At 35.8% G+C, this 27843-nt stretch overlaps 1 protein-coding gene across 1 annotated transcript in view; it reads left to right on the forward strand.

Annotated features, from left to right (window-relative positions):
- The window catches only part of LOC120773612, a 138558-nt gene that overhangs the window by 46330 nt on the left and 64385 nt on the right, over window positions 1–27843 (forward strand). The window contains exons 2-3 of the mRNA XM_040102649.1: window positions 22827–22982; window positions 23064–23237. Coding sequence (XP_039958583.1) covers window positions 22827–22982; window positions 23064–23237 — 330 coding nt within the window. The remainder of the gene's footprint in view (window positions 1–22826; window positions 22983–23063; window positions 23238–27843) is intronic.

The raw sequence follows: 27843 nt of genomic DNA on the forward strand, positions 1-27843 counted from the left end.
TACGTCTATCTATCCGTCCTTCAGTTTGTATATACGAAGACCATTCCTTCAGTTTTTGAGTTATTGATCTGAAATCTTGCACACGTCCTTCTCTCATCACGAAGCTGCCCATTTGTCAGAATGGCCCTTATCAGACAACTAAAGATATATCTACTAAACTGACCGATCAAACTCACGTCCTTGTATGAAAATTTTTTTTCTTTGTCAAAGGCATCGCTACAGCCTCCAAACATATTGTTCAGATCGGACCAGTATGAAACTGACTTTGGAAATGACCAATCAAAATTAAGATAGAGATTTTTTTCTCATTTACCATAGAATTGAAGGTACACAAAATTTAATGAATGTTGATGTTGCGCCAGAAAACATTCCTGAAGTAATTTCGACGAACGGTGGCGAGTTGTCAGCCCTTAGCCGGATAATAATCCGGGTCCGTTCCGGTTTCTTAAACCTAAACGAAGAATTCAATGAATGCAACGACTCTCTCTCATAATGCGAAAGAGAGTGCCGACGCTCATGAAGAAATATTTTACTTTATAAGGAGAGTAAGAGGAAGATATAAGCGTAATTAATCAAAATAATATCTCTGAAGCAAGAGCGGTCCACTTTTTAAGCAGATTAAAATAAAGTGGAGGCGCAAAAGAGAGAATTAAATGCCTCAACCATTTTCAAAATTAAAGGAATACATTGTCGCACACACTTAACAGTTCAATCAAAACTATTCAACCGCAGCAAGTGAAGCACAAAGTTGCTATAACAGGCACTCGCACGAAATCCGAAGTGCTTATATAACAATTTGATTGATGACAGCTGTCAAAACCAAACTGCAAACTATATTTATTGCTACAATATAGCATGAGTCACCCTGTACTTATCACTGTCATTCAATGCATACATACTTCGCACACACACTGTTTACACACACATAAGTAACTGGGTATTTGTATGCCAAAGTCATCTATCGGCTTAGGCATGTCAAATCGAGCGAAACAAATATATTTGTGTGCATAATAAATTACATTCAATGAATTGAGCTTTTGTTGCAACTTAACGCAACTTTGCTAAGACCCAAACAATGAAGCCACTGTGACATTTTAAGTCCAAGCGTCGGTAATTGTTTCTCCAATCAGCCGAGATGTTTGCGCAAACCACAATCACGTTGGACGGCTATGTTGTGGTGTGTTGTTGCGACCGGCTAGTGTGTGTTTGTGTGTATGTGTTTTTGATAAATGTTTGGCCATTCTTCTTGAAGCTTTTTCGATTTCGTCAATCTTCGCACTCAAGCGTGAGTGCCCAGCTGAAAGCTGAATTTCTGTTTATTTATTTCGTCTTTACCTTTTTTATTTAGTATTTACTTTTTATCTTTATTTATTTAGTATTTATTTTTGCGAAATTTAAAATTTATTTATTTACAGTTTAGTTATTTGTAAAGCAACTCTTTAGTTTAGTTTTAGCTCTCGACTTGGGAAATGCACACGAACCAATAATTTACACGCGACAGTTGCGCTTATGATTTTGGCGTGCTTGCCACCTGAGCAGCTGCTGCTAAGCTCTCATTCTCTGCGCTTATTATACACTGCACTCCTTCACACTCTTTTCCGCACGCAAGCCAACATTTCACTGACAGCCATTTAATGGAACGTTAAAATATGAGCAAGTGAGAGCACCCTCTACTCAACTTTGTCCGGCTCCATTAATGTTCATAAATAGTGCAAGGCTCTTGGTTGGACTTTTCGCGATGCTTTTATGGTTATTAACATTTCTCGCTGCTGCGCTTGCTATTGCTATTATGACATACCATTTTGCTTAAAACATAATTTTTACTTCTATTTGTTTTTAATTCCTGCGCATTTTTTAAACTGACATACCATTTGCTTATGCTTCTTTGTTGTGGTTTATTACCCCAACTGTTATTCGTTTGCACGCTAGTGTCAAATGACACAACCTTAGTGCGGGCACGTCAAAATCGCGTGTTGCCTCACTCAACTTCCCTAAGTGACAGCACTCACCGGCATCACCATCGTCAACTAAGTAAAACGCGACAGCATGAAACGAGTATTGCGTCAGTCGGCTTGAATTGATGAAGGTATGTAGGCAGGTAGAGTGGATATCTGACGTTCGTACCTAGACCTTAAGGCGGCCCAATGTGGAATCACTGAGACTAAAATCACTTCACTACATTATGTCTTCTCTGAACCACCCTGTGCTGCTGACGAATTTTATTGGCACACAATTTTTTATTTTTGCAACTTCCGAGACATCGCCAAGAAGCCCTCTGCCAATAATTGTGATTATTTTCCTATACAAAACTTTGCATTCGCATGGAAAATGCTCAATAGTCTTTTCTCCGTCTACCTCCTGACAGTTTCCACACGCCTACTGGCATGTCTGCTAATTAGATAGCGATCTGTTGGCATCTATTAGTTCTTGTGCCATTCTTTTTGAATCTTAGTAGGCGACATGTGCGGCCCGTATTCCATTTATGCCAAGTTTGCCTGTTTGTTTAGCAGGTTAAGGATTAAGACCACGGAGATACAGTAGTATCTATAACATCTTCGTCGATTAAATATCTACAAGTAGCCTGAGGCATAAAAAATTCCCTCTTTTTTGAAGACTGGACCACCATGCAGGGTCTGCTCTGGCTGGTTCATCTGCCTAACAGTTGCCGGGAATATCGCTAACTTTAACTTTTAAAATTAAAACTTTTTATCTGTTCTGTCAATTCTGTTCTCGATAAGTTTGTGGAAGATTAAGACGAAGGCTCATTTCCATATTTCCTTACTTGTTTGGCCAACCAGATCTCTAGATTTGAACCCCTTGACTTCTGATGAGTTTAAGGTTCAGTGTAAAGTGCACAATAAACGTTCTTGAATAATGGTCGAGCTTCGACCAAATACATTTATTGTCTACCGATGAGACAACTCTGATGTTGGCACGACCATTTCAAGATGAAGTCTTTGTAGTTTGACAAGTGAACATTTTTTTCTTCATGGCATAGAACCTCTACAAGGTGTGCGGCATCTCATACAATTGACATCTGTGGTTTTGCGCTGTCCCAGGTGATTTTAGTATCAGCTAATTCACGCAACTTCGATCCCCGCCTTTAACTGATCGGCCGCGACTTCAGCTTACTTAAGGATTCCAGTCAAGCGACATCTTACTTTTTCATAAACACTGGTTAATGGTTGCTCGAAGTCTCTGAGTTATGGACTTCAAGATCAGCCATACTGCGCTTCCGTACATTAGCGCTGCAAGCATGCGGAGAGTATTCAGAGTTTTGTGCTTCTGGAGATTCGCGAAATTGCTCACATCGATTGAAGTCCCAAAAACGATTCTTTGGTCTTCCTTATTCTATAGTTTGCTTTCTATTCTGCATCTCCATTGTCTGTTGTGGTGTGGTGTTTTGGTAACAAAACCTGTCGACGAACTCTATTTCATGATTGTCTATTTTTATTTGGCATCTGACGGATTGATTGGCTCTCGTAAAGAAATATATGACAAATAAAAAAAGGTAGGTAAGGCCCAATGCGTTGATTACAAACCCTTTTTTATGTTTTTTATTGTAGTGTTGAGATATTGTATGAAAACCTTAGCAGAGATATTTATGTTAAACCAAACTGTCGGTGTGGCCTATTTAGAAGCTTCTTGACTCCGTAGTCTCCAAAGTATAGACATTGAAGATATAGTACACCGTCTATCAGTAGTGATGCCGTGATTTTGACAGATCTTGGCGACCATATTTGTTTACGGACTTGTGTCAACTTTTGTCAATGTGTTCGTTTCGATACAACGTTTATTATCCAAGATTTTTAATTCCGTCTTCTGGAAAATCCGTATATACGAAAAATCATTTTCTTAGGTGAGACCCATTTCAGGCCTAACGGTTTCGTCCACAAGCAAGACTGCCGCTATTGAGGTGAGCCAAATCCGCGACTTGTTTAAGAAACACATTTGCGTCCCGATCAATAGCGAGCGTTATAAATCGATGTTGCCGACTGTTTTTTTTGGAATTTGATGAAATCGACGCGGACGACCGCTATTTCTAACAAGGCGGTGCGCCGCATCATTTTTAACGTCTAAACATGAACACATTTCATGCAAAGTTTAGCGACTCGTTAATTTCGAGAAAATCTTGGTCAAATGGATGCCAAAATCATGCGTCTTAACGCCTCTAGAATATCTTGTCTGAGCGTATACTAATTGAACGGTTTACTCCAATCAACCAGCCACCCTCGAAAAGCTCGATGACTGCATTCAGCATATTGAAGCCGAAATGCTGTGCCGGTTCATCAAAAGTTGACGTAAACGGGTAGATATGCAAACGGAGCCATGTTGGCCATTTGATCGACATCTTATTCAAATCATAAGTGGCATCAAATTACATAACTTTTTTTACCAAATTTGGGTGTTTGATGCCGCATATACAAATTTCCAGAAGGATTCATTAAGATTGTTTTACTTGATACCGTGATATTGGGGTCAGTGTTTGAATTCAAAAGTTCATATTTATACAGTTTTATGGCAACAGGAGAGTTTTGTTCTACTCATTTTTGGTTTGGTCTCTCCCTGGTAATGAAATTATGTTAGTTTTTGGTGCAGGCGTTGTGAATCTGTGTAATGGTTCAAACTCCCGGAAAAAGGTACCGAAGTGAAAGGGTTAATGTTTCATAACCTTTTCCATATACTTAACGGATCATATTTTATATTTTTATTTGTTATACATATATGCACTTATAAATTTGTTTCTTTGTCTGGAAACGGTTGATCCATTTCAAGGTTCCCTGCTTTTTTAAAGAAAAACCCAGACACTTCAAATTTAATGGAGAATATTTATTATCATTCGAAAGAGCATTCTTTGACATTTATTTTGTTTTTTTTTTTTTGAAGATTATCTCTTTAAAATTTTGGCCTCGGCTACATCTCAAATGGTCCATTCGTTGAGCGTAATTTCGACTCATTCGAGCATTTCGACTGGTAACTGGAATGACATGCGTGATATTTTGCTCCAAGGCCTAGAATGAAGCGAGATTGTCCGCATAGAGTTTAGAATTTACATATCCTCACAGGGAAAAGTCTAACGCTGTGATACCACACGATCTTGGTGGCTAATCCATCAGCCCAAAACGTGAAATTATCTGCTCACCGGAATGTTCTCTCAATAAATCCATTGATTGATACGATGTGTGGAAATTGGTGCAGTCACATTGAAACAAAGTGTTCCCGAGCTCACTAGCTTCAATTTCAGACATCAAGTATTTGGTTTTCATGGCGCAATAGCGGTCACAACTGACGGTTACGTTCACGCCGGCATTATCTTTGAAGAAATATGGACCGATGATTCTACCGGCTCACAAACTACCCAAAACCGCTGTTTTTTCTGAAAGAAATGTCAGCTCTTGAATCTCTTCAGGGTGCTCTTCGTCCCAAATGCGGCAATTTTGCTGGTTTACATACCTATTAGGCCAAAAAGGACGAAGACGTCGGATCTTCTTGGAACTTTTAAAGAGCTTAGGGCTTAGCAAAACGATATCGGTTGAGATGCTCGAGCGGCTTCTATTCTTGCCTAAACTGTATTTTGTACACTTTACATTTTCTTTTCAATTACGATGTAAAATGCGCAAAGTCATTCCATACGCCAGTCCGAGTTGCTGTAAACGGTGCCAAATCGACTTTCAACTGGCTTCGTGTACACTCTCAGCTACAGCTGCTACATTTTCTTCACTGCGTGCTGGACGTGGTCTTTCCGTTCGAATATTATCCAATAATGAATAATGGGTCTCAAAATGGGTGATGGTGTTGCGAATAGTATGCTCAGTAGGCCGATTATGTTGATCATAAGTTCGAGTGAAACACATTATTTGCATAACGGAAAATTTTCGTAACAAAGTTGTACGATTTGTAAGCGTTGTTCAGGAGTTTTTCCATGATAAAATGCCTAAGAATACTGAACAAAAATAACATGACAGCTTAGTATGAATAATGCGTGGTTTGTCAAAAAAGGGTTATTGAAAAAGAGGTTCCTACTTGAACCACCCGTTAATTGTATGTCTCTAAACGTATTATAATGATTTCCAATTCCCTTATAGTTACACAATTGTTACATAAAAACTGTAAAAGCGAACCTTAAAATCGAATTAAATTCAACGTTTAACCAATCGATGTAAACTAGTTCCGTAAATCGGCACAAAAAACCTAAAATTGGCAGAGAATTTTTTGGAAAAAGTCGAAGGATAAGAAACGAATTCATGGCAAATACCATATTCAGTACTTTAAATATACATATGACTTGTCTTATATATGTATGTGAATATGTGCCCTAGATACGTTTAAGACATAATCACATATGTACTTATATACCATTTATTTACTCATGAAGCGCATACGGGTATATGTATCTTCATGCTGAAAAATACAGAGAACGAAAGGTTAATTTACAAAACTTAATATTCTTAAAAACGAAATTCAAGCGAAATTGCATCCTATTTCCACACGGAAGTATAGTTTTCCAGGAAACTTTCAAACAATTTTCCGCTTACACACTAAACGGCCACCCAATGGGAAAGTTGAAAACTGTCGAACACGCCACAGCTGCGTGAAAAATTGAAATTAGTACAAGAAAAGGAAATTCAAAACAAATAAAAACATAAAAATATAATAATAAAAATCCACTTTCGTTTTAAGTTTAAAAGATTGAAATTGTTGGCAACAGGGCTTCACTACGCTAACACATGGAAGACGCTTAGTCAAGGCAATAGGGTATTATGCAAATTGAGTTTATCAGACCTTCATCATTATTGTCACTTAGGCAAAATATGATAAATTAAATGGAGTATTTGGGGAAATTCAGAAAAATTAAATATTCAAAAAAATAAAACAAAAAGAGAAAATAAAATATAAACAAACATGCCAAAAAACCGCGAGCGAAGAGGAGAAATAATATAAAGCAATAAGTTAACTGAAGCACGCGAGCGAGAAAAGTGCTTAAACCGCAATGAATTGCGAAAAAATACGGTGATTTATGGAAAAAGCAAACTTTAAAATTTAAACTCGTGAAAATCAGCATTTTCCGGGCCACAGTGACGAAAAACGGCGAACGTGCCCCATTAAGTGCACTGGACGAAAAAATGGCCGCAGCTAAAAAATAATAATAATTTACTTGTAGACTTGCCCTGCAACAAATACACACACATACACACAGTGGTACGCATACACTCCTAGCATTACTCATATTCAATTTGTTGTTACGTATACGCAGTGGAAACGCTGTTTTTTGTTTTTGCCATATTAAAAATTCCCATATTTATTGCAAACTTACACGGCATGCATATGTATGTATTAAGCGGCATATAGCTGAGCAGTTGCTCAACAGGGCACCGCTTGACCGCTGCCCTAAAGTTGTGGGCATAGTGAATGGCTGAGTGCAAAGGCGACTGGCGTGCCGGGTTGTGAGTGTTGGTCACTGCTGCTGTGCTGTGGGTGTACTTACATGCATACATATACCTGTGCCGGTGTGGGTGTTGCGTGCTGTTTGCTAAGCTTGGCTAAGCAGCAGGCGTGGCTCAGCAGTGGCGCCGGCGTCGGTTATGGTTATTGCTCACGGCAACATGAATGTAGTGCTTGTAATTAAAAGAAAATATCATTTATTAAATTTAGTATATAATAATCACATTAAAAGTATTTAAAAAATATAAAAGTGTGAGGCTGTGTGCGTGCCTACAACAATATGGCAAATTTGCCAATCTCGAGTGCCTCTTTTCACTTTTGTTATTGCTGTTGTAAACATAAAAATTAATTATATATTTTATGTTACTAAAAATATTATTTTAATTTAATTGAAAAGTACATTTTTTTTTTACTTTTGTTGAAAGAATAGTATATAAAAGTCGTCGAGTTTAATAGTTGACTATTATTTTTTAGCAAACGCTACTGTCTAGTTTTCATTATTTTTCATAATATTTGGCTATCAAGCATGTTTATCAGAGTTTTTAAAATTATCAATAAGTGTATTTCTAGCCATTCTTCTCACAAAAACTTCGTACTCTTTCCATAAGTTCTAATTTTCCTATAAAGGCTTCATTTCCATATTCCGAATGAAGTTATAAAGGTCTTCAACATTAAACGGCAGGCACGTCTCCATATTTGACAAACTATCACCCTCCTTGGCGCCAGCAATCAAATATGAGTATCAACAGCGCTACCTCAACTAGAGTCCTGTTATATGCGGTTGCTGCGCGTGCGTGTGCGCGTTGTTGGAAACTCTCATTTTATTTGCCATTTACTTTCATATTTTTAATGACTGTCGTTATGACCAAGCGTGCGGCAACAAAGTTGTAATGTCGGCAATAATTACACACATAAATGCGTGTAGTGGTCACCTACCACGTACGCAAACACAAAGACATAAGCCATGCAAATCGAGCAAAACTTAAAATGAAAATGAAAATATAAACTCCGCACATTCAGCGCCACAAAATGGCCACATCCACGTGCGCTAAGTGCGCCGTGCTCACGTAGCGTAAAAATACAGGAATTTTTGCGAAATATTCAAGCACCCACGTACGCAAATACGGATGATTAAAATAAACGCGGTCGCCACTCATTTGGCAAACATTAAAAACTAAATCGCTTTTTATTGCCAGCAATTCATGCAGATTCCTATAAATTCATTGAGCGTTTTGCACGCAGCCTTAGGCTTTTGCAAATTTTAATCAAAAGTTGCTCTTTTATTGCTGCTCTCTTATACAATTGGTTTGCTTAGGGCACTTTAGGCTTGTGTTGCGGAAGCGGACGCGTAGGCGTATGATGAACTTTCTGATAAAACCACACAATAATTAAAATGTTTGTAATTAAAATTTTTTTTTTTTCAAATAGTGCTTAACGAATAAAGTTAAGCGGATTTTGGCAAAAAAAACAATAATAATAAATAAAAAATAAAAGTAAAACTAAAGAACTATAATTAAAACGATAAAAAGAAAAAATTACAATATTGTTTTTGTTTTATTTTAAAAAATTAAAATAATTTTTTTTTTTTGGAAAAAAATAGTGCTTAAAGATTCACATTAAGCGGATTTCTGCAAAAAACAATAATAATAAACAAAAAATAAAAATAAAAAGAAATAAAAAATTGAATAATTTTTTTTTTAATTTTAAAAAGTTAAAATATTTTGTTTTTTAAATAATGCTTAACTAATCAAATTAAGGGCATCCAGGGAAAAACATATGTATTTAATATTTTTTAATAATGTTTTTTGTTTTTTTTTTTTAATATTAATAAAATTTAAAATTATTATTATATGCAATATCTATCCACATTGTGATTGGTTCGGCTTTTCTCTATATACTTCATATTTCTTTCAATATTTTCAATGAGACTAGTTTGCATATTTGAAAACTCTTCTTAGTTATTTAACATTTGACAAAATATAAATTTTCAAAAAACAAAAAAAAAAAAATATTCTGATGCACATATCTCGATTTTGAGCAAAAAGAAAAAAAAATTGTTTTATATGCAAACTAATAAATAACGATTTTATAAAAATGGGAATGTGTTATATGTTATTGTGTTTATCGATTTTGTAAAGATTTGAAAAAAAACAACTTTTTAAATTATTTTATTTAGTACATCGTCTTGGAACTGCTTCCATATGAGAGTTGTATGGGTGCCCGGTTACAAAGGGATAGTAGACAAAACCGAAGAGTTCAGCATGCTTAAGGCATGTGTGGAATCAACGATTTGAGTGCGACAACTAATTATTAAAAAATAATTAATTAATTTTCTTGGATATTTTAACAATATATTCGTCTTATTTTTATGTAGAATGTCAGTGGAACTCTTTTATTGGGTCTCCTCGGGAGATGGTAGTAGTTCTGTGGTATATTTCTGTTGAAGTTTTTCGGGTTTTTTCTTTCCGTGCAATATTGAAAATGGTTCTAAAATTCTGTGTTTGCTCAAGGGCATTGAAAAAAATTTCTTTTTGAGCATTCGACCTGATTTGAAATTTGTTTCTACGTCTTTCCAGACTGAAGAAGGTCAAAAATGTAACTACGTAGGGCGGGTGTACAGCTGCAGCTTGCACTCATTAGAAAACTTGAATAATATATTTTAAATCACAACTTTGAAACACACCCTTACCAGAAATCAATAATATTATTAATAAAAATGAACACATTGAGGAATTTTAATTCTTTATACAACTGTTTCTAATTAGCTGTCGCACTTCATTCACCTTCTATATCATAACGCATTTACTATTTGGGGAAAAATAAAAGAACTTTAACTTGACAACTACAAAACAGAGTGAATTTAGTAGTAAATAGAGTAACACGAACTATGCAAGACTTTTAGGAATATAAATAACGGTATATTAAAAATTTGTTTCATTATACTCATCAGCCACCTACAAAAAAGAGAGCGTTTCTAATTAGCTGTTAACGGCTGTAGCTGTCATACAAAGTAACCGATCGAAATCAAGTTCTTGTATGGAAAACTTTTTCATTTAACGAAATATCTTCGCCAAATTTGTTAATTATTTAAATCAATAATGAAGTCTTCGAAGAGGTTGTTCAGATCAGATGACTATAGCATATAGCTGCCATTACAAACTAATCGATCAAAGTCAGGACCTGCATGGAAAATTCTTTTATTTTTTAAACTTGATGCTATAAAAAATGCCCTTGCGAAAGATATTTCAGCTTCGGTGAGGTTAAGGAGTTAAATGAGCTCACGGATTAACAAAAAAAAAATGTTTACTGTCTTATTAAATTCTAAAACATCTCTAGAATATTGTCCTAAATTTTCAAGTTGATCTGAGTAATAGTTTCGTAGATACCGCCTTGAGAACTTGTGCGCTCGAGGCTAGCTAGGCTAAATGCGCCGCCTTTAAACGTGTTTTTCTCGAAACTGTGTGTTTGGAAGTCGGTTGGCAAGATTTCTCGAGAACTACTCAACCGATCTTCATAAAAAAATGTCGCGAAATTTTTACTGAAATTTTCATTTTTTGTAAAAATGTCTGCCAAATATTCACTTATCAGTTTTTTTTTCGTCCAAGTTCTAGGTTAAGGTTTTAAACAAAACACTTATTTTTTCACTTTAGGTGATCGTGTAAAGAGTTATCCTGCCAATACGGTGCAAGTTCTTTTCGAGGGATCACCGTAAAAGGCAGCGCAATGGCCGAGTTTAAAGTATTTTTTCTTTTAAATTTCAGAATTTAGTATATGTTTGTATCAATAAAAAGTTCTAATAAAATATTTCATTTTATTATATATTTTCATTTCATGGCATTGGTAAAGCATTTCAATTCATTTGCATAACAACATACCAACAAACTATTATCAATAAACTTCTCTGCAAAAACTTAAAAAAAATTCATGAATAATAAAAATATGCATCTATACATATTAGATTATGATATTGAAAATAATTTAATTAATTTTGTGTAGAAATATTCTGGATTTGTATGCCTCTTTTTTTGTATCAAATTCCTCAACACATTTGCTCACATAATAATTCTCTATATAATACTTACATAGATACTTTTTTAGGATAAATATAATAATTAACACGGCAACATGGAATCAATTGATGACAGATATGCATATACACTAGGGTGTGTCATTCTGAGGCAACCTTCTTTTTTCAACTGAAAAACAGGCTAAGAACTTTCGAAAATGTGAAAAAAGTCACTCAAAAGATGAGCTCTTAATATTAATATTAAGAGGTGCCTGTTTCAAATTTTCTGTTTTCCATATAAATTACATGGAAAAAAAATCGTTTTTTGTAGTTGTTATTGTGCGGAGGTTATTATATGTGCCGCGATGGCTGCCAGAAGGGATGGTAAACGCGATTCCGATTCTACTCGAAAATCGAGTTTTCTCGTAAAATAATCGATTTTTCGAATGTCAAGAATCAATTCTTAATCGACTTCGACTACTGAAGATCGATTCTGAACCTGATTTTTCCACGAAAATCTCATTTTTTTGTATTTGTCTCGTAAATTACAAGAGCTATTGAAAAAATCTAGATGACAAACTTGTCAGAAATTTTATTTGCTACAAAAAAGGTCAGAGGTCAAAATCGCTATCAATAATACTTCTCGAGATATTCGGCTTTTTAACTAAGGCTGTATAGAATTTTCATAGATGGTATGTAATAAAAAAGCTATTTCAGGGAATTTTTTAAGGGTATTTACAAGGAAATTTCATGACGGGATTGGAAAAAATTAATACTTCAAAAAAAAAAAAAACACCCTAATGTATACACATACATACATAATATGTATAGAGTATCCATTGGACATGAGCATTCAACGCCCGAAGTAATTCTGTTAAAACGAACCTATGCCATATTTCGTTGAATGCAATGTACATAGATGGAATTGCTTTGTTAACATGTGACATTTATGTTTCACCTCTGAATATAATTATATGTAGACAGCCACTTAAGAGCGCTCCCCTTAGTGCCCGCATGCATGCTACACCTCCAACATATTAAATTAAAACAGAGCAAAAGGTGAAAATCAATACCCAGCGGCGCGATTGTGCTAGAAAAACTAATTACAATAACAGCAGCAATAACAAAAACAAAATCACTAAAAAAGGAGTTTCATATGAGCACAGGTAGCACGGCGCATATAACCACAATGCTATTACAGCAACAAAATGGAAACGGCGTGTGTAGCGTATATTGACCCAGCCAAACATGTGTTGGGGAAAACTATTTCATTAATATTTAATACAAAAGCACAACAACAACAACAACAGCAGCAACATGTATGTAATATTATTGTCATAGCTTGTATGTGCCATTAATGAAAATTGTTTCGTTTGCCAACCAAAGGGAGGGCGACGCACAGCTGCGTTTTGCCGCATGCCACGTCAACCGCGCGCCTCAAATGCTCCGCATGCCAGCATAATATTACCATAGAGGACATTTGTCATATTTTCACCAACAACAATTTCGTGGTGAATTTGTGCTATCCAAAAACACTGCAGGATCACTAAAAGCCCCAAATGTTCACTTTTGTGTTGTAAAACAGCCAATTTGGTAGGCGAATCAATCATGTTGGCGCCGCCGCCGCAAGCGCACCTTTCGGCCACCAGCTGGCCCTGCGTTCAGCTCCAGGTTGTGTATACTTGTAATTAGCGCTGGTTTATAGTACGGTTGTGTGTTTGCTTGTGTGGGAGTAGTATTGTTCACTTTTCGTTTAGTAAGCGTCATATAGCCAATGCATAGATGGGTCAGGGCTTAATTGTTTGTTATTCTAGACGAACACATGTAAAACAGAATTTAGCAATAATAATGCTTGACTTTAGACACCATGGCTTGGCTAAAGTAGTAGTAACGTGATATGACATTGTTTTCTATACTTCTGGCTGCATTGTTTCCTTGAATTGGGTAAGCCTGGTAGAAATTTTTTTGCAATTAGCTTGATAAATGAAAGACTGCTCAATAAGGTATTGATAAATCATATCAAGTTCAGGAGCTATTTTTGTATTTTATATATATTTTATATTAAAATCTTGATTACTGTTTCTTTTATTTTGTAAGTTTTACCTTAAAGCTGTTGGAAAAGTTGTGTTCGATTTCTTATACACTTCTTATAAGCCAAGGATGGCCTTCAGCGACTTCAACAGAATTTGGTTTTGTCGATTTTGCCGCATTTTTGAAGTGAGATTCACTTGATTGTTGCACAGTTCCGATGTTATATTCATTGACCCACGTCCCTTCGCCAGTAATGATGCGTTTCATTAAAGTAGGACCATCAGCTACGTTGTCAAGCATATCGTTTGTGACCTGCACTCGTTGTCATTTTGGCAAAAAAATTGAGGTATTTCGATACGAGCCTGATATAGGCCACCGTTATACCTAAAAACTGTTATTTTTTTGAAATTAAACTTCATCGATGTCATATGCAGCCATAATAAATATGTATGAACATCTCTCATGAGACAAGTTTTTAATGACCTTCCTGATCTTCACTCTATGCTTTGTGCCACCAAATATTTGTGTTCGTTATAAGGTATACTCTCCGAAACATTTCGGCAACATTTTCAATAAATCTGTAGGGATTTCCATTATTTTTCTCTTTTATTATCGTAGACACCGCTTACGCGGTTATAGCCTGGTTTGCAACATTCGTACTTCCTATTCGCTATTTAGAGCTTTCACGTGTAGCCAGGACCTACTCTACCTCCAGTCTTTTCAACGAACTGGAGGTCTTCCTTTCCTTTTTCCGGTGGGTACTACGTCGAATACTTTCAGAGCTGGAGTGTTTTCATCCATCCGGACGACATGACCTAGCCAGTTTAGCCGCCGCCTCTTAATTCGCTGAACTATGTCAATGTCCGTCGTAAATCTCGTACAGCTCATCGTTCAATCGGCTGCAGTATTATCCTGAAAACTCATAACGTCGACTCATCAGATGTTGCCGTCGTTCGTGTCTCTGCGCCATATAACAGAACGGGGATTAAGAGTCACTTGTAGAATTTGGTAATTTTTCGTCGAGAAAAGACTTTTCTTCTGAATTGCGTACTCAGTCCGAAGTAGCACTTGTTGGCAAGAGTTATTCTGCGCCGGATTTCCAGGCTGACATTGTTAGTGGTGTTTATACTGGTTCCAAGATAGACGAAATTATCTACAACTTCGAAGTTATGACCGAGAACAGTGACAGGAGATTTTTTGTCTTTCCTCGTTCACAACCAGACCCACTTGCTTCACTTTGTCCAATGTGAAGTAAGTAGAACTAATAACGCGGTTGTTGAAGGCAATGATATCAATATCAACGTCGGTAAACTTTTGTAGAAGATTGTAACTGCTTTATTCAGACCTGCAGCTCGAAATATGTTCTCCGGCAGTAGACTGAAACCTCGTTTAGTATCGAACGGTTCCGAGAGGTCCTTTCCGATCTTGATAGAGCTCTAGCTTACACAGCCGTATTAAAGTAAAAGTAGCTCTTTTCGCGCTGTCAAAAGCAGTATTAAAATCGACGAAGAGGTGGTGTGTGTCGATCCACTTTTAACAGGTCTTCCAAGATTTGACGCATGATGAATATCTGGTCAGCTGTTGATTTTTCAGGCGTGAATCTATACTGATAAGGTCCAATCAGTTTATTGACGGTACGCTCTATGGAAACTTATATACGTTGTTGTGTAGGCATATTCCACGGTAGTTGGTGCAGAATCTGTAGTCTCTTTTTTTCGGGTTGGACAGAGCACATTTAAATTTCAATCCTCGGACATGCTTTCTTCCGACCATATTCTACATACTTGTATATTTGAATAGCTCGAACGACAATCCATTGGCCTCCGCCGCTTTATTGTTTTTCATATGGGTAATTGCTATTCGAACTTCTTCATGGTCAGGCAATTGAAAATGTCGTGCATACATATCGTATATACAGTAAGACACATCAGCTTGTCAGACAAATCATTTATACACATATTGTATAGGGTTTTCAACGTTTCTGCTGAGTTTTACGAACTTCGTGGAAAACTTCAGTAACCGAAGCGTATAAATATATTGGAACATAATATAAAAAATTTGGTAGAACAAGTTAACTACTTTATTCCACTAGCCACATTCGGATTACGGAGTTAAAGTTTTGCGGGATTTCCGCATATGGATTTTATTTATCTTTGGTGCGAAGGAATTACAACTTAATTTAATATAATTATTTAAGTAAAATCCCGTAAAGCAAAATATGCTTTAATTTTGAATGTCATCATTTATATGACACACACATTAAGCTGCAAAAAGCTCTGAAAAACCGAGTTATATGAGATTTTCCAATTTTTTTATTATTATAGTATTAAGAAAATTATTATAGTATTAAATAAAAACTCCACTACTTGTGCGTGCAATTGAATGTTCGCAGGCAAGTATGCAATCTCTGATTAAAAGCTCATTAAATTTTCATTTAAATTCGCATGCAGTCGTAAACATTTTATTGCCCTTCTGAGCGCCCCAAAGCCATTTATGTCACACAAACACATTCAAATAAAATTATTTTTGCAAACACGTTAGTAGTTAGATATGCGAACAGTAGTACACTATGGCGTATGAGTAACTTCACACAGCGTCGAATTTGCTTCGCTCAAGTAGGCGCCTAAAAGCAGGCAACTGAAAATCTTCATAGTAAACGTCACATACGCCTTAATTTACTACATACTAACCTATTTTATTGGCAACACATTTTCGGTGATTGTGAAAGCAGTAAACACCTTGAATTGATGTATAGTATGTGTGTGTGTGTAGGCAGCTACTCCCAGTGACTGAGTTTCCTGTTCCGCACAGATTTGCCTTGTTGACGCTGGGTGGACTAAATCTCTTGTGTGTCACCATGCACGCTCAAAGCTGGGTTGCATTGCTTTTTAACATAACTTGTGAACAACTGACAAATGAAAATCCAAGCGCTCTCACTTGAAAATCCATTTCCAGGGAGCTGGAGTAAGAGAAACGAGCTAAAGTAATTTAAATATTTTCAGTTTGATTTCAAAGAAATTCCAGCAGCACAAATTGTTGTGCATTTATATTTAGATATTTAAATGCTAAGCTGGTTTAGGTCACGCCTGACATGTCAAAGGCGATGAAATTGTTGGCTGACCAAATGGAAAAGTTGTGGTCGACTACGTTACTTAGACTCGCACTACTAACCGAAGTAGAGCGGTTAAATAGCAACCTAAGCTATGGCTGAGTAATTCCAATACGTTGCAAATGTGTGCGTGTGAAAGGACGCATAAGAGGTTTATGTGTAAGCACACATACATATACCATTGTATATATTTATATGCAGGTGAAAAGTATAGCATTTCCACCGAACCAATGCCATAACCAATAGCAACAGTGTGCCGGGGGCGAAATCATGTTAGTGAAACCCACGTGTTTCTTTTGAGTGTATGTCATTCAACTTTTATTATTTTTTTTTTTTTTTCATTTTGGTTTCACCTTCCAGTAGCCGCTTTTTGTGTATTTTTTTTTTGATATTTTTTGTTGCTTTTTATGCCTTTGCTGTAATCCAAAGCGTGTTACTGTAGACAACGGCAGACAGCTGGGTCCACCTACTTCAGCGGAGGTGTCTTTAATGTGCTTCTGATTATGCTTTTCGTTGAGCTATATAAAATTGTACCGACATATGCAAAACATGAAACGTGTGTGACAAGATTGATGTTTTTTAGAACATAACACGAAAAGCCATTTTTTCATATTCGCAGGTACCTTTCGTAGTCATTTATGACAAAATTTTCTCAGCAGTTTTATCATAACCACTTCTTCTCATATGTCCTTACCGAAAAATTTAATTAAAATCTTTTCATTAAAAATATCTTTAAACCGAAAACAGTTGTGGAAAATCATTTTATGTCAAATAATTAAAACTTAGTGGTTTTTTTGCGTTGCAGCTATGGTTTTCTTTCTTCGCATTCACTAAACTATTTTGCTGGGTGAATTTTCTTCGAAAGCAAAATCCAATCTTATTTGGGTTATTTCTGCTTTCAGAGACTCTTTGAACAATAGATACAATGAAAAAAACAAATAATTTTTTTCTAGAATCGAATAGTAATACCATAACAATAAGCATTATGTGGTCGATATTGCTAACATGTTTAATCTATCGCTCATAAAATTAATTACTTTTTGTTTGTCTGTAAAAAATTCAGTCCAATTTTGGCTTTAACACTAAGAAAATATCTTACGGTCTTTCATCACGAACCAAGTTGCTCACAACGTACTTTAATTTGTTGGGCATATTAGACTTGACTTGGCTTTTCCTACATTCCTCTTGTTATTTTTTCTGCTAGAATAAAGGGTGTTTTTTATATATGTGGTTCTTAAGGAAAAATATAATAGCATTTTTGCACAGCCAAATTAATTAAGTGCATTAAGAATATGATTGAGAAACCAGTTTTGGCCTTTTGCACAGCCGACTACTCGATTAACGATCAGTTGTTATACTTGCTAGTGATCCTCATTTTTTATTTTTTCTAATGATTAAAATTAATCAGCTGATTGCTGTTTTATCAATGCTCGCAACCAAATATTCAGTTTGGACAACAACCGACAGAGCTAAACACAGCCAAATTTACAGTGTAGACAATAACCTGCAGAATTGCAATCCAGTTTCAATTCGATCAAGAATACATGTATTAAAAAAATTTTTTTGTTTTATTGATTATTTTATGGGGAATCGATTTAAATTAGCGCTTTAATCAAAGGCCGGTAAAATGATCAATTAACTTAGCGTCGTCTTGCTGGAAGCAAGATCATCAAATGTAGCCACGAAAAAGTCATTCATCATGACTCCATAGCGTTACTCATTGGCTGTACACTGAAAAAATATGGATTAATAATTCCCTCTGACCTGAGATCACATCAAACAGCGTCTAAACAATCTGTTCGGATTTCTCAGCTCTCCAAATGAGACAATGTTTTTATTAACATACCCATTCCACGAAAAGTAAACTTCATTGCTGAAACAAAATTTTCTTGTGAAAAGCGGGATCGGTGACCATCCCTTTTTAGGTCCATTCATCGAAAGTGCTAAGCGCTCGATGGTCATTCCGCCTCAATTCTTGCACGAATTGGAATTTATAAGCACGCAAACCAAAATACCTCAGTAAACTCTTCCTTAAAGTGGATGCGCACAGCTCTAATTCATGCACACGATGGCGCTTAGATTCATTCGGGTCTTCTTCGATAGTCCAACTCACAGCTGAAATAGCAATTGAATGAATTTACAATTAAAACTAAATTTAGGCTCATTCGTATTTTTCAGTAAAACTAATTTTATGTTAACTGTTTTTTCAATGAACAAAGATTTAAACTAAAAGAAAACCACTTTTTTTGTAGCTTGAAATCACAGTAAAAATTAGTAAATGTGTTACAGGATAGGAGTGCGACTTGGCTAAATTCTGAGTAATGTATTTTAATGAGCCGCTCTGTAGGCAACATTTTAAGTTTTTTAGTATTTTCATTCGTAAGCTCCTTTTTAGACTAGTTTTCACAGCAGCAACATTTCATTTATAAAGAACTCATTGTAGATTGTTTTAACGGAGGAGCTTGAAGTTTTATTGGTGCAACCATCAAGCACATTTCAAAAACAAACAAATACCACAATCCACAAAAATAAATCACTCTAATTAACTGTAATCAGCAGGCAGCAAGGAAGTTTACACTTTGAATTAACGCGTAATGATTCCAAAACTTTCCCACTCCATTATAGACATGCAACGAACTGAAAAGTGATTGAACTGAGCTTTCAGTGAGTTTTACTTCTTTTATACACTTGCCTCAGTTGATGGCTTGCCCATTAGCAATATGCATTATGCCGCAGCAATTCACTCAAAAATGTGTGCTCACCTTTAGGTAAAGCTTGTAATTTTTAATTACTTTAAGAGACCAACCATAAATCATGAATTTTTCCTCTTTTCCTTCAACATTTTTCACTGCAACTTTTTTCCAATTTCATCAAGAAATTCGTCGTTCTTCTTCTCCTTTTTCCTTGTGTAAATCGCTTCGGCTTACTCCAGCTTGCTGTGACCTAATTTCAATGGTTCAGTTGTCGGCAAATAAATAAAAACCTGTCTAACCGACGACACACAAAAATACGAATTATATCACATGATTATTTGTTCAGATTGTGGGTGTATTTTTGCCACAAGCGCTGCTGTCAGGATGATAGATAACAGGAAGCAATTGAAGTTTTTCGTTTGCTTGTCGGGATTATAGTGCCTGTGAATATGTGTAAGGAGAAAAATTATTATCAGGAAAGTACTTATATAACTGTATTTGGCGCAAAGTCCCGTATTTATATAACTATGCTTACTTAAAAAAGGTGAAAAAAAGATAGTCGACCGGATAGTCTTAAATCATGGCTTAATTCAATATAAATAATATCCGCTTTCGAATATCCAATATCACATAACTAACATCTAGTTTCGAAAATTACAAACCGGGATACAAGCCACAAAATACTATATCCAACATTGAATGGTACCAAAGTCCCAGATAAATTCCCTTACATTCCAGCATCCAATATCTATTTCAGTATTAGCATCATCATCAGTAGGCGTGGCAACATTTTTCAAAACGCTAGCTTCTGAAACACTCCTCGTAAAAAATCAAAAATGATAAAACCTTTCAGAAATAAACATGTTTGTTTGTTGTTTATATATACTTACTCAAAGCAAATACTTTTATTTGCAATAATATATTATTTCTATATGTTTGTATTAAATATTTGACTTTTTTCTAGGTTCTAGTTACCTCTATATATACTTTATAATTTTGACTCTACTGGCAGATTGACAAAACACTGAGAGAAAGGTAAAATTACCTCAGAGCTCACTGTTAATTTGTCTACTGGCACCATACCGCGGTCAAAGATTCTCATTCGAAGAAATGTTGTCAAATAATACCTGCTAATACCCTTGAGACTTTGCGTTTCTGCAAATGTACGAAAAAATTGGCCGCTTCATTAAAATATTTTCATTTACTTAGAAGTAAAAAAAAGTACAAACTCTGTATTTGCGAATTCTTATATTATGTTCATATTCTTGAGGATTTTTTCAAAATTTTAACGTTTATTGAATAAATAGTTTGAAACTAATTAAAAAAAAACTCGAGAAATAGTACTAGCGAAAGTACTACCTATCTAAAGGCATAAGATTTTTCTATCTTTCTGGAAATAATTATATTGATTTCATTCCTTGCCAAAGAGGCAAGACAACCTAAGGGGGTAAGGAAAAACTTCCCAGCCGCTGTTTTTCAAATAGTTTTAAGCGGTCTTACAACATGAGAGCGACTGTCGTCTTGATTGATGAAAAATAATTGCCTCGTGTCCATTCGCAAATATCGAGCATCTTTCGGTAATCGCACGATGGGGCTCACTATAAGTTGACGATAACGCTCTTCACTTAAGGTTTCACTCAGTCTTAAATGCTCATAATACAGCACGCCTTTCAGATCTCACCAAATACAGAGCATTTTGTTAGGTCATAGATTGCTGGCTTTGCTGTTGATCTAGCTGGTTGGTCAGTCGTAGTCGAAAAAAGTCTTTTCGTATTTCTAATAAAATTTTAACTTATTTTTTTATATTTATAATAACAAATCCGCTAGAGACATTATTCCATCAGTGTAAAACTGTCATCAGTGTAAATCGAAATTTCGAAATTTTCATAACGGAAGCGAGCGAACCATTGTTGTGCTACACGAACTGATACAGCAACGTCTCCGTAAACTTCACAAATTCCATTGGTGGCTTATGTTTATTATTTTTAATACTAAAATTTCAAAATATAGCGAATTTCTTCATTATTTTCACTCAATTTTGAACAGTTGTAACGTTTCTTCAACTTTCCCGAATTTAATTTTTTTTTAGTTAAATAAATGTGATTGGTAGCAAAATACGAAAAGATTTTTTCGTGTACCAAACTCTGTGACGCTTTCTTGTCTTATGCAGCAATATATTTGACGTTCTTCATCTTCCAAACAAAAATTACCACTTTTAAATCACAGCAATCACTTTGGGCACATTCACTCAGCCAGGGCATGTTCGCCACAAACTTGCACAAAAATAATATGTTTTGGGCAGAGGTTGTCGTCATATTAAAGTAGCGAAGAAGATATTCTCGGAAATAAATCAGGCACCTGACTGGACATATTTAAGAGAAAAAAATTATTGTTGATTGCGATTCAAATGAAGGTCATATAATGAATGATTGAGTGAATGAATGACACATACTAAAAGAGATGCATCGGAACAATTGCTTTCTAAGGCAATTTTGAAATATTAAAAAAATGAAATAATATTCAAGTTGCATCGTCTCTTGGCAAGCCGCACAAGTATAGTTACATGAGCCCCAATATTTATACAATGTTGATAGCATAAATAGAATATAGTATATGAATTTAAGACTATTTCTCTATCTTAGATATTAATAACTTTTCTCCAGCACAAGTAGCTTTGTGAATCCTAGTCAATTACTTTATATAAGCCCACTCTCTTTGAAAGGTGTCGTCCGCCTAAAACGCCAAACTTTGTGTAACTGTACTACAATGCACTTATATGCTACTAAACTATTACAATAACACGTATGTAATACAAGAAAATGTTACTAATAAAAAAACCAAACAGATTCTTAGCAAAACTTAACTTACTAATACTCTTTTTCTTCTCTTTTCATCCCTTTTTGCTGCGCTGCTACACTTGTTTGCTCTTTACTTTTCCACCTTTTTCGTTTTCTTTCGCAAATTTCGATTTTAATTGTTTGACACGTCAACATGACACCTATCACATGTACAACAACATTACTTTATTGAAAACAACAACAACACGAATGTTTGAAACCACAAATGCCAACGACAATAACCTGAAACAACGAAAAATTAACGCTAATTCATCCTGCCACCTGCTCACCGCCTACTCACCAACACGCCACCAACCAATAAACTTTTCACAACAAAAATCAACCACAACCACACAACTAAACCGCGCGCACGCACACGCCCTATTCTCGCTAACGCACACACCAACACATACACTTACACCCACCCATCGACCACGACGACCGGCTGTCAATCGAAACTTTGCCGTTAATTAACCGCAAACACCAACGGAACACGAATCACCCACGAATTCTTGTAAAAAACACAATGCGTACGCTGTCTCTCACTCTCTCTCTCTCTCTCTCTCTCAAACACACTTTCTCACACTTTACACTTCTTAAATTCATCTTTCACTCGCATTTACACACACACACATGCTTGCATCAAACCAAAATGACACACACACACACATACATGCATCCATTCAACCGGATTAATGAACTGACAGGCTTTTGCGTGCCGAATTGTATTCGCTGCGTCGGAAGGGCGCTCTGCGCATGGGCGGCCCACTTGATGCCACACAAAAGAATCCACAATATCCATTGCAACAAAATAACCAACAACAGCAACAGCACGAATTGAACAATCACAATATGCCGACAACAACAATAATCACATCAACAATCACAACAACAGGCACAATAAATACAACAACAACAGGCACAAGTAGCATTGGTAGCCATCATCCATTGTTGCATTGCGAATCGAATCGGCATTGTGCGCGCTGCAACACCGAATTGGGGCGCATCACGAATCGTGGCGCGCCGTGTCGCGTCTGCAAGTTGCGCGTGTGCAAAGCGTGTCGTGAGTTCACCTCGCGCACCACCGATTGGGTGTGTGTGGTGTGTCACAAGCAAATGTAAGTGGGAAAACTGCATACTTGCATATGTTTGCAATGTCCATGCATGTATGTATGTGTGTATGTGTACGTTTTGTTGCTCATCCTCTGTTCATGTAATTGTAACTATTTAAGAGTTATTTATTTGTTATAATCTGTTTTTGCTGTTCATGTGACAACCTAATTTTCGTGTTTGTCGATATGGTAACCTTTTTTAATAATTTCCAAAATTCGTAGCATACCCTTGGGCGCAATATTATTTTTTTATAATTTTTTTGTTTTATTACAAGCGTTTCAATGCTGTTAAAAACGTTAGTATTGTAAAAAATTATTTAATATCCTATACTGTTGGGTGATAATCAATAGCATCTGAATTTTCAGATCTTCAATCAGATATTTTCTGTATCTTCTGTGCATAAGGAATGCCTTTACGTTCGGTTTTCGTACTCTCAAATAATTTCTACAAAGTGATTAACGGTAGTTATAAAAGAACTACTTCAGCAAATAAATAAACATATACCAATGAACTAAGGAATTATATCAACTGGCAAATGAGAAAAATTACGTTCCATCGTGAAAATCGGTAATTTACTCCAAAAAATGCGGGAACTGCTTTGATCTCGGAGCCGATCTCCAGTAGGACCTACAAAAAAAGTTGTTTTGTGGAAAAAAAAATTCCTGTCTAAAACTATTTCAAATCCAACAATAAATAAAAAATTATTATTTATATATTTTCATTTATTAGTCAAGCCGTTTCCGCACCAACCCTGAAAAGTCTATTGAGAAAAACGCGTTTAAATTTTTTGGAGCCGCTTACACAAAGTTTCTTAAAATACTTGTAACAGGTGGCTCAAAAATTACCTCCCGATGTTTTTTGGAAAATGAAAAACTTTTTTAAAAAATGAAAAACTTTGATTCTGCTTATGGATTATTTTTACTTGGTCTTTAAAATTTTTTTACATCAAGTCGAGAATATGATATCATGTAAATGGCCGCCGCCACAGTTGATTGCCATTTGAGCCCTTTTTGTGAAATTTTCCATCACTTTGGCCAGAACTTCCTTTAAGAGCTGCAAGAGTCTGAGGCTTGTTGACATAAGACCGCGACTTCAAAAAGCCCCACAAAAAGTAGTCTGGAGCGGTCAAATCAGGCGATCTTGCTGGCCAGTGCAAATCGCCAAAACGGGAGATTAGGCGCCCAAGAAATGCATCCTTCAGCATATCGGTTGTGGCACGCAGTGTAGCGTACAATTGTTTATTTACGTGTATTTCGCATGTGTTTACTACACAAATGTCAAAACAGAACTGACATTAGAGGTCAATTGCAAAATTTATAGCATCTTCTGATCATCTTCTGACTTTTGCGCCACCCAGTATAATCATGTCTCCGAAAACATTTGCCGAATCAACTTCATATTTTCTGAAAGTATTTTTATATTATTACAACATGTTGCTAGAAAGTTTAATATTTTTGTTCACCTAATGATTGTACGTATTTCCTAAAACTAAGCGAGAAGGATATAGGATTATATTTATTGGGTAGTCGAAAAAGTCTTTTCGTATTTTTAATCAAACTTAAACTAATTTTTTTTATAATTATAATAAACTTTAATGTACCAAATATGTACCATTTTGGTCGATTTCTTTTTGCCATTTTTCCCATAAAGACATTATTCCATCAGTTTTAAACAATCGTCAGTGTAAATCGAAATTTCCAGAACGGAAGCGAGCGAATCATCGTTGTGCTACACGAACTGATACAGCATCGTCTACGTAAACTTCACAAATGTCATTGGTGGCTTATGTGGCATTCTTCCCTTTTTTATACAAAAATTTAAAAATATAGCAAATTTCTTCATTATTTTCACTCATTTTTGAACAGCTGTAACTTTTTTTCAACTTCCCCGAATTTAATTTTTTTTTGGTTAAGTCAAGCTTATAATCTCACCTTTCTAACAATATACGGCAGGACGTGATGTGATTAGTAGCACTGGAGATTTTTCATCTATTGACAAAATACGGAACGACTTTTTCGACTAACCAAAATTTTTTTTTATTATTTGATGTCGAATATTATCCAAATAGATTTTCCTTAAGGCTCTAAACAGTCAGTAGAAAGATTTACATGAATTGCGTATCTTTATATCATCCACCAGATTCTTTATGTACTTAACCAGCATTAGGTTTTCCATCATTTGCTTACCTTCATACCGTACGTATTGGTCAGTTTCGCAATATCTTACTAGATTAAAATTACGAAGTTCATACTTTCTAAATAAACACGACAAATATCAAGTTCCTGTCAAACTGGTTCACGAATTGTCTAATTTAGAATATGAATGTATTTTGACTTAACAGGCTTAATAGCAATAATGTATACAGACATGAAGACATTTCGCTCCATCACTTCTCTGAAATACCTTTGGCGGCAAGAAGTGCCATTAGTGTCATAAACAACAAATATTTTGCTTACAATTTGCTATGAACGTTTGACAGGTTTACAATGTGGCCACAACATTCCTTTGTCTTGTTTCTAGATTGCCTCTATACCCTTAAAGCCTTATAACAAAAATTAATGGAATAGTTTTAAAAACCAAAATATTGTATTTCTGTATGATCCTTCAACTACTCTTGCATTTGAAAACAATATTTCATTCAATTTAAACATAGAGCTTTCTTAGAACAAGTAGACACTACCCATAACGCTACTTATTTTCAATTCTCTTGTTGCAATAATTCTCGTTTATTATTCTCCATAAATTGAAAAACAAAATGACAGCAAGAAAAGCCGATAACAACAGAGCAATGCATCTTGGTTTGCAGTTTCCGCGTAAAACGTCGTTCATTGTCAGTATTAAGGACATCAACAATTATTCGGAAATAAATTGATTTTATTTGCGGCCGACATTGTTGACATTGTCACTGGTGTTAACTGTATTGTAAATTCTTCTATATATGTTACTTCTATTGGCAACAGACAACAGCACTTCTGCCGATGGTTGCAATTGTTTTTGTAAATGCTGCTCTGTTTATTTCTGAGAATTTATATAGTGGCTTAGTGTGGACGACTTAATTGAGTTTCGCACTCAGCGAAAAGTTTCAAGGTGATATTGTGCAAATATTATGGCAACTCTGTTGCGTGGTGAAAGTTGTGCCGAAAATTGCAAATACACCGTTCAACTTTGTTGTATTTATAGCCAGGATAATTTTAGGTGTATGTGAAAATTGTTCGAAATATATGACCAGAAATTTCGAAAACTTTTTTAGTTAGGTTAAGTTAGGTTAGAGCGCAATTATTTGGATATTAACACTCCACAAAGCGGCTTGAACATATCACAAATCTACTGAGGAAGTTTACTTAACTTTCTGCCATTTCACCCGGATGACTAAATATGTAAGATCCGAGGTATTTTAGCCTTAATCTGATAAAGGCAGCACATTATAAAAGAGAGTGTTATGATGATTCTATATCATCGTCCTACAAACAGTTTATGCAACTGATGTTCAGTAAAATTGTTAATCTCACCGCATGAGCTCCGCTCTTGAGCTCCTATGGCAATTTCAATGTGAACTTTGCCAAAGGCGAGGAGCTCACTACACAACAAACGATTTACTCTGTGTCCGAAGGACTTTACGATTGCATTTTTGCTATTATTTGACTAGCGCCTGCCGCGCCCGCCGCCCCCGCCTGAGACCCAAACACCTCAAGAGGCCAGCAAGATGTCCTACCCGTTCCTGATCTGCATTTATTTAGGTGAGACTAAACTACTTGACCCAGCTAGCTCATTAGACTTGGGGTTTCCTGCAATTTCACTATGACCAAGCACTCAAACGAAAGTTGTTATGAAGTAGAGATAAGAAACCGAAACATAACTTAGCAAGTTTTGAGCTGTCACCGAGCTCAAGGCTGACATAGTCTCCTTGTCTGATAGGCAACACTCTGAAGGAGGTGGCAATCTATTGCGGCCTAATGGCAGCCATATCTGCACAGAAAACCTGAATGAAAAGCGGAATTGGCGACAATATGCTCCTTGACCAACCAACCCTTTCCGCAAGCTAAAAACGCCCTTCTCTTTCAGCGACTGCTTCCCTCCCATACCTCACTCAAACGTATATCAGCAAAGAAATCTCTGTCTCAGGGGTAGGCTCAGTAACATAGCAATCCATGTATTTTGGAATGAAATCAAAGTATGCAAAGATACCAGAGTGCCCAGGCCTAAGTTTTAGATCGATTTTTGAATCAAGGTGTGTTAAACCTTTTGGGCTTAATATACAGAACATATTGGGATGCCTAAAATTTTTATCGGTTACTGTATATATTAGTCTGTTGTACTAATTTTTTTTTTCTTTCACTTTTCAACCAGAGTAATGAAGATATATGTTCTATATTTATATTTTAAGAAAACAACATTATTTAGTTTCATTAAGATACCTTACACCGCTTATTGACCGACATTTTCTTCGTCACGAATTCGCCAAAGACTAGGATTTCCCCTTATTCGGTGCTCGCAGGTTAGAAAAGATGTTTTCTCATACCTATCAAATGAAAATGCATACTATCAGAAAATGAGGTTGTTCTCAAATGTCAAGTTGTTAGAAAATCAAGAATAACAACCCTATTAGTTGTC

The sequence above is a fragment of the Bactrocera tryoni genome, chromosome 1 (genome assembly GCF_016617805.1).
Source record: "Bactrocera tryoni isolate S06 chromosome 1, CSIRO_BtryS06_freeze2, whole genome shotgun sequence".
NCBI lineage: Eukaryota > Metazoa > Arthropoda > Insecta > Diptera > Tephritidae > Bactrocera > Bactrocera tryoni.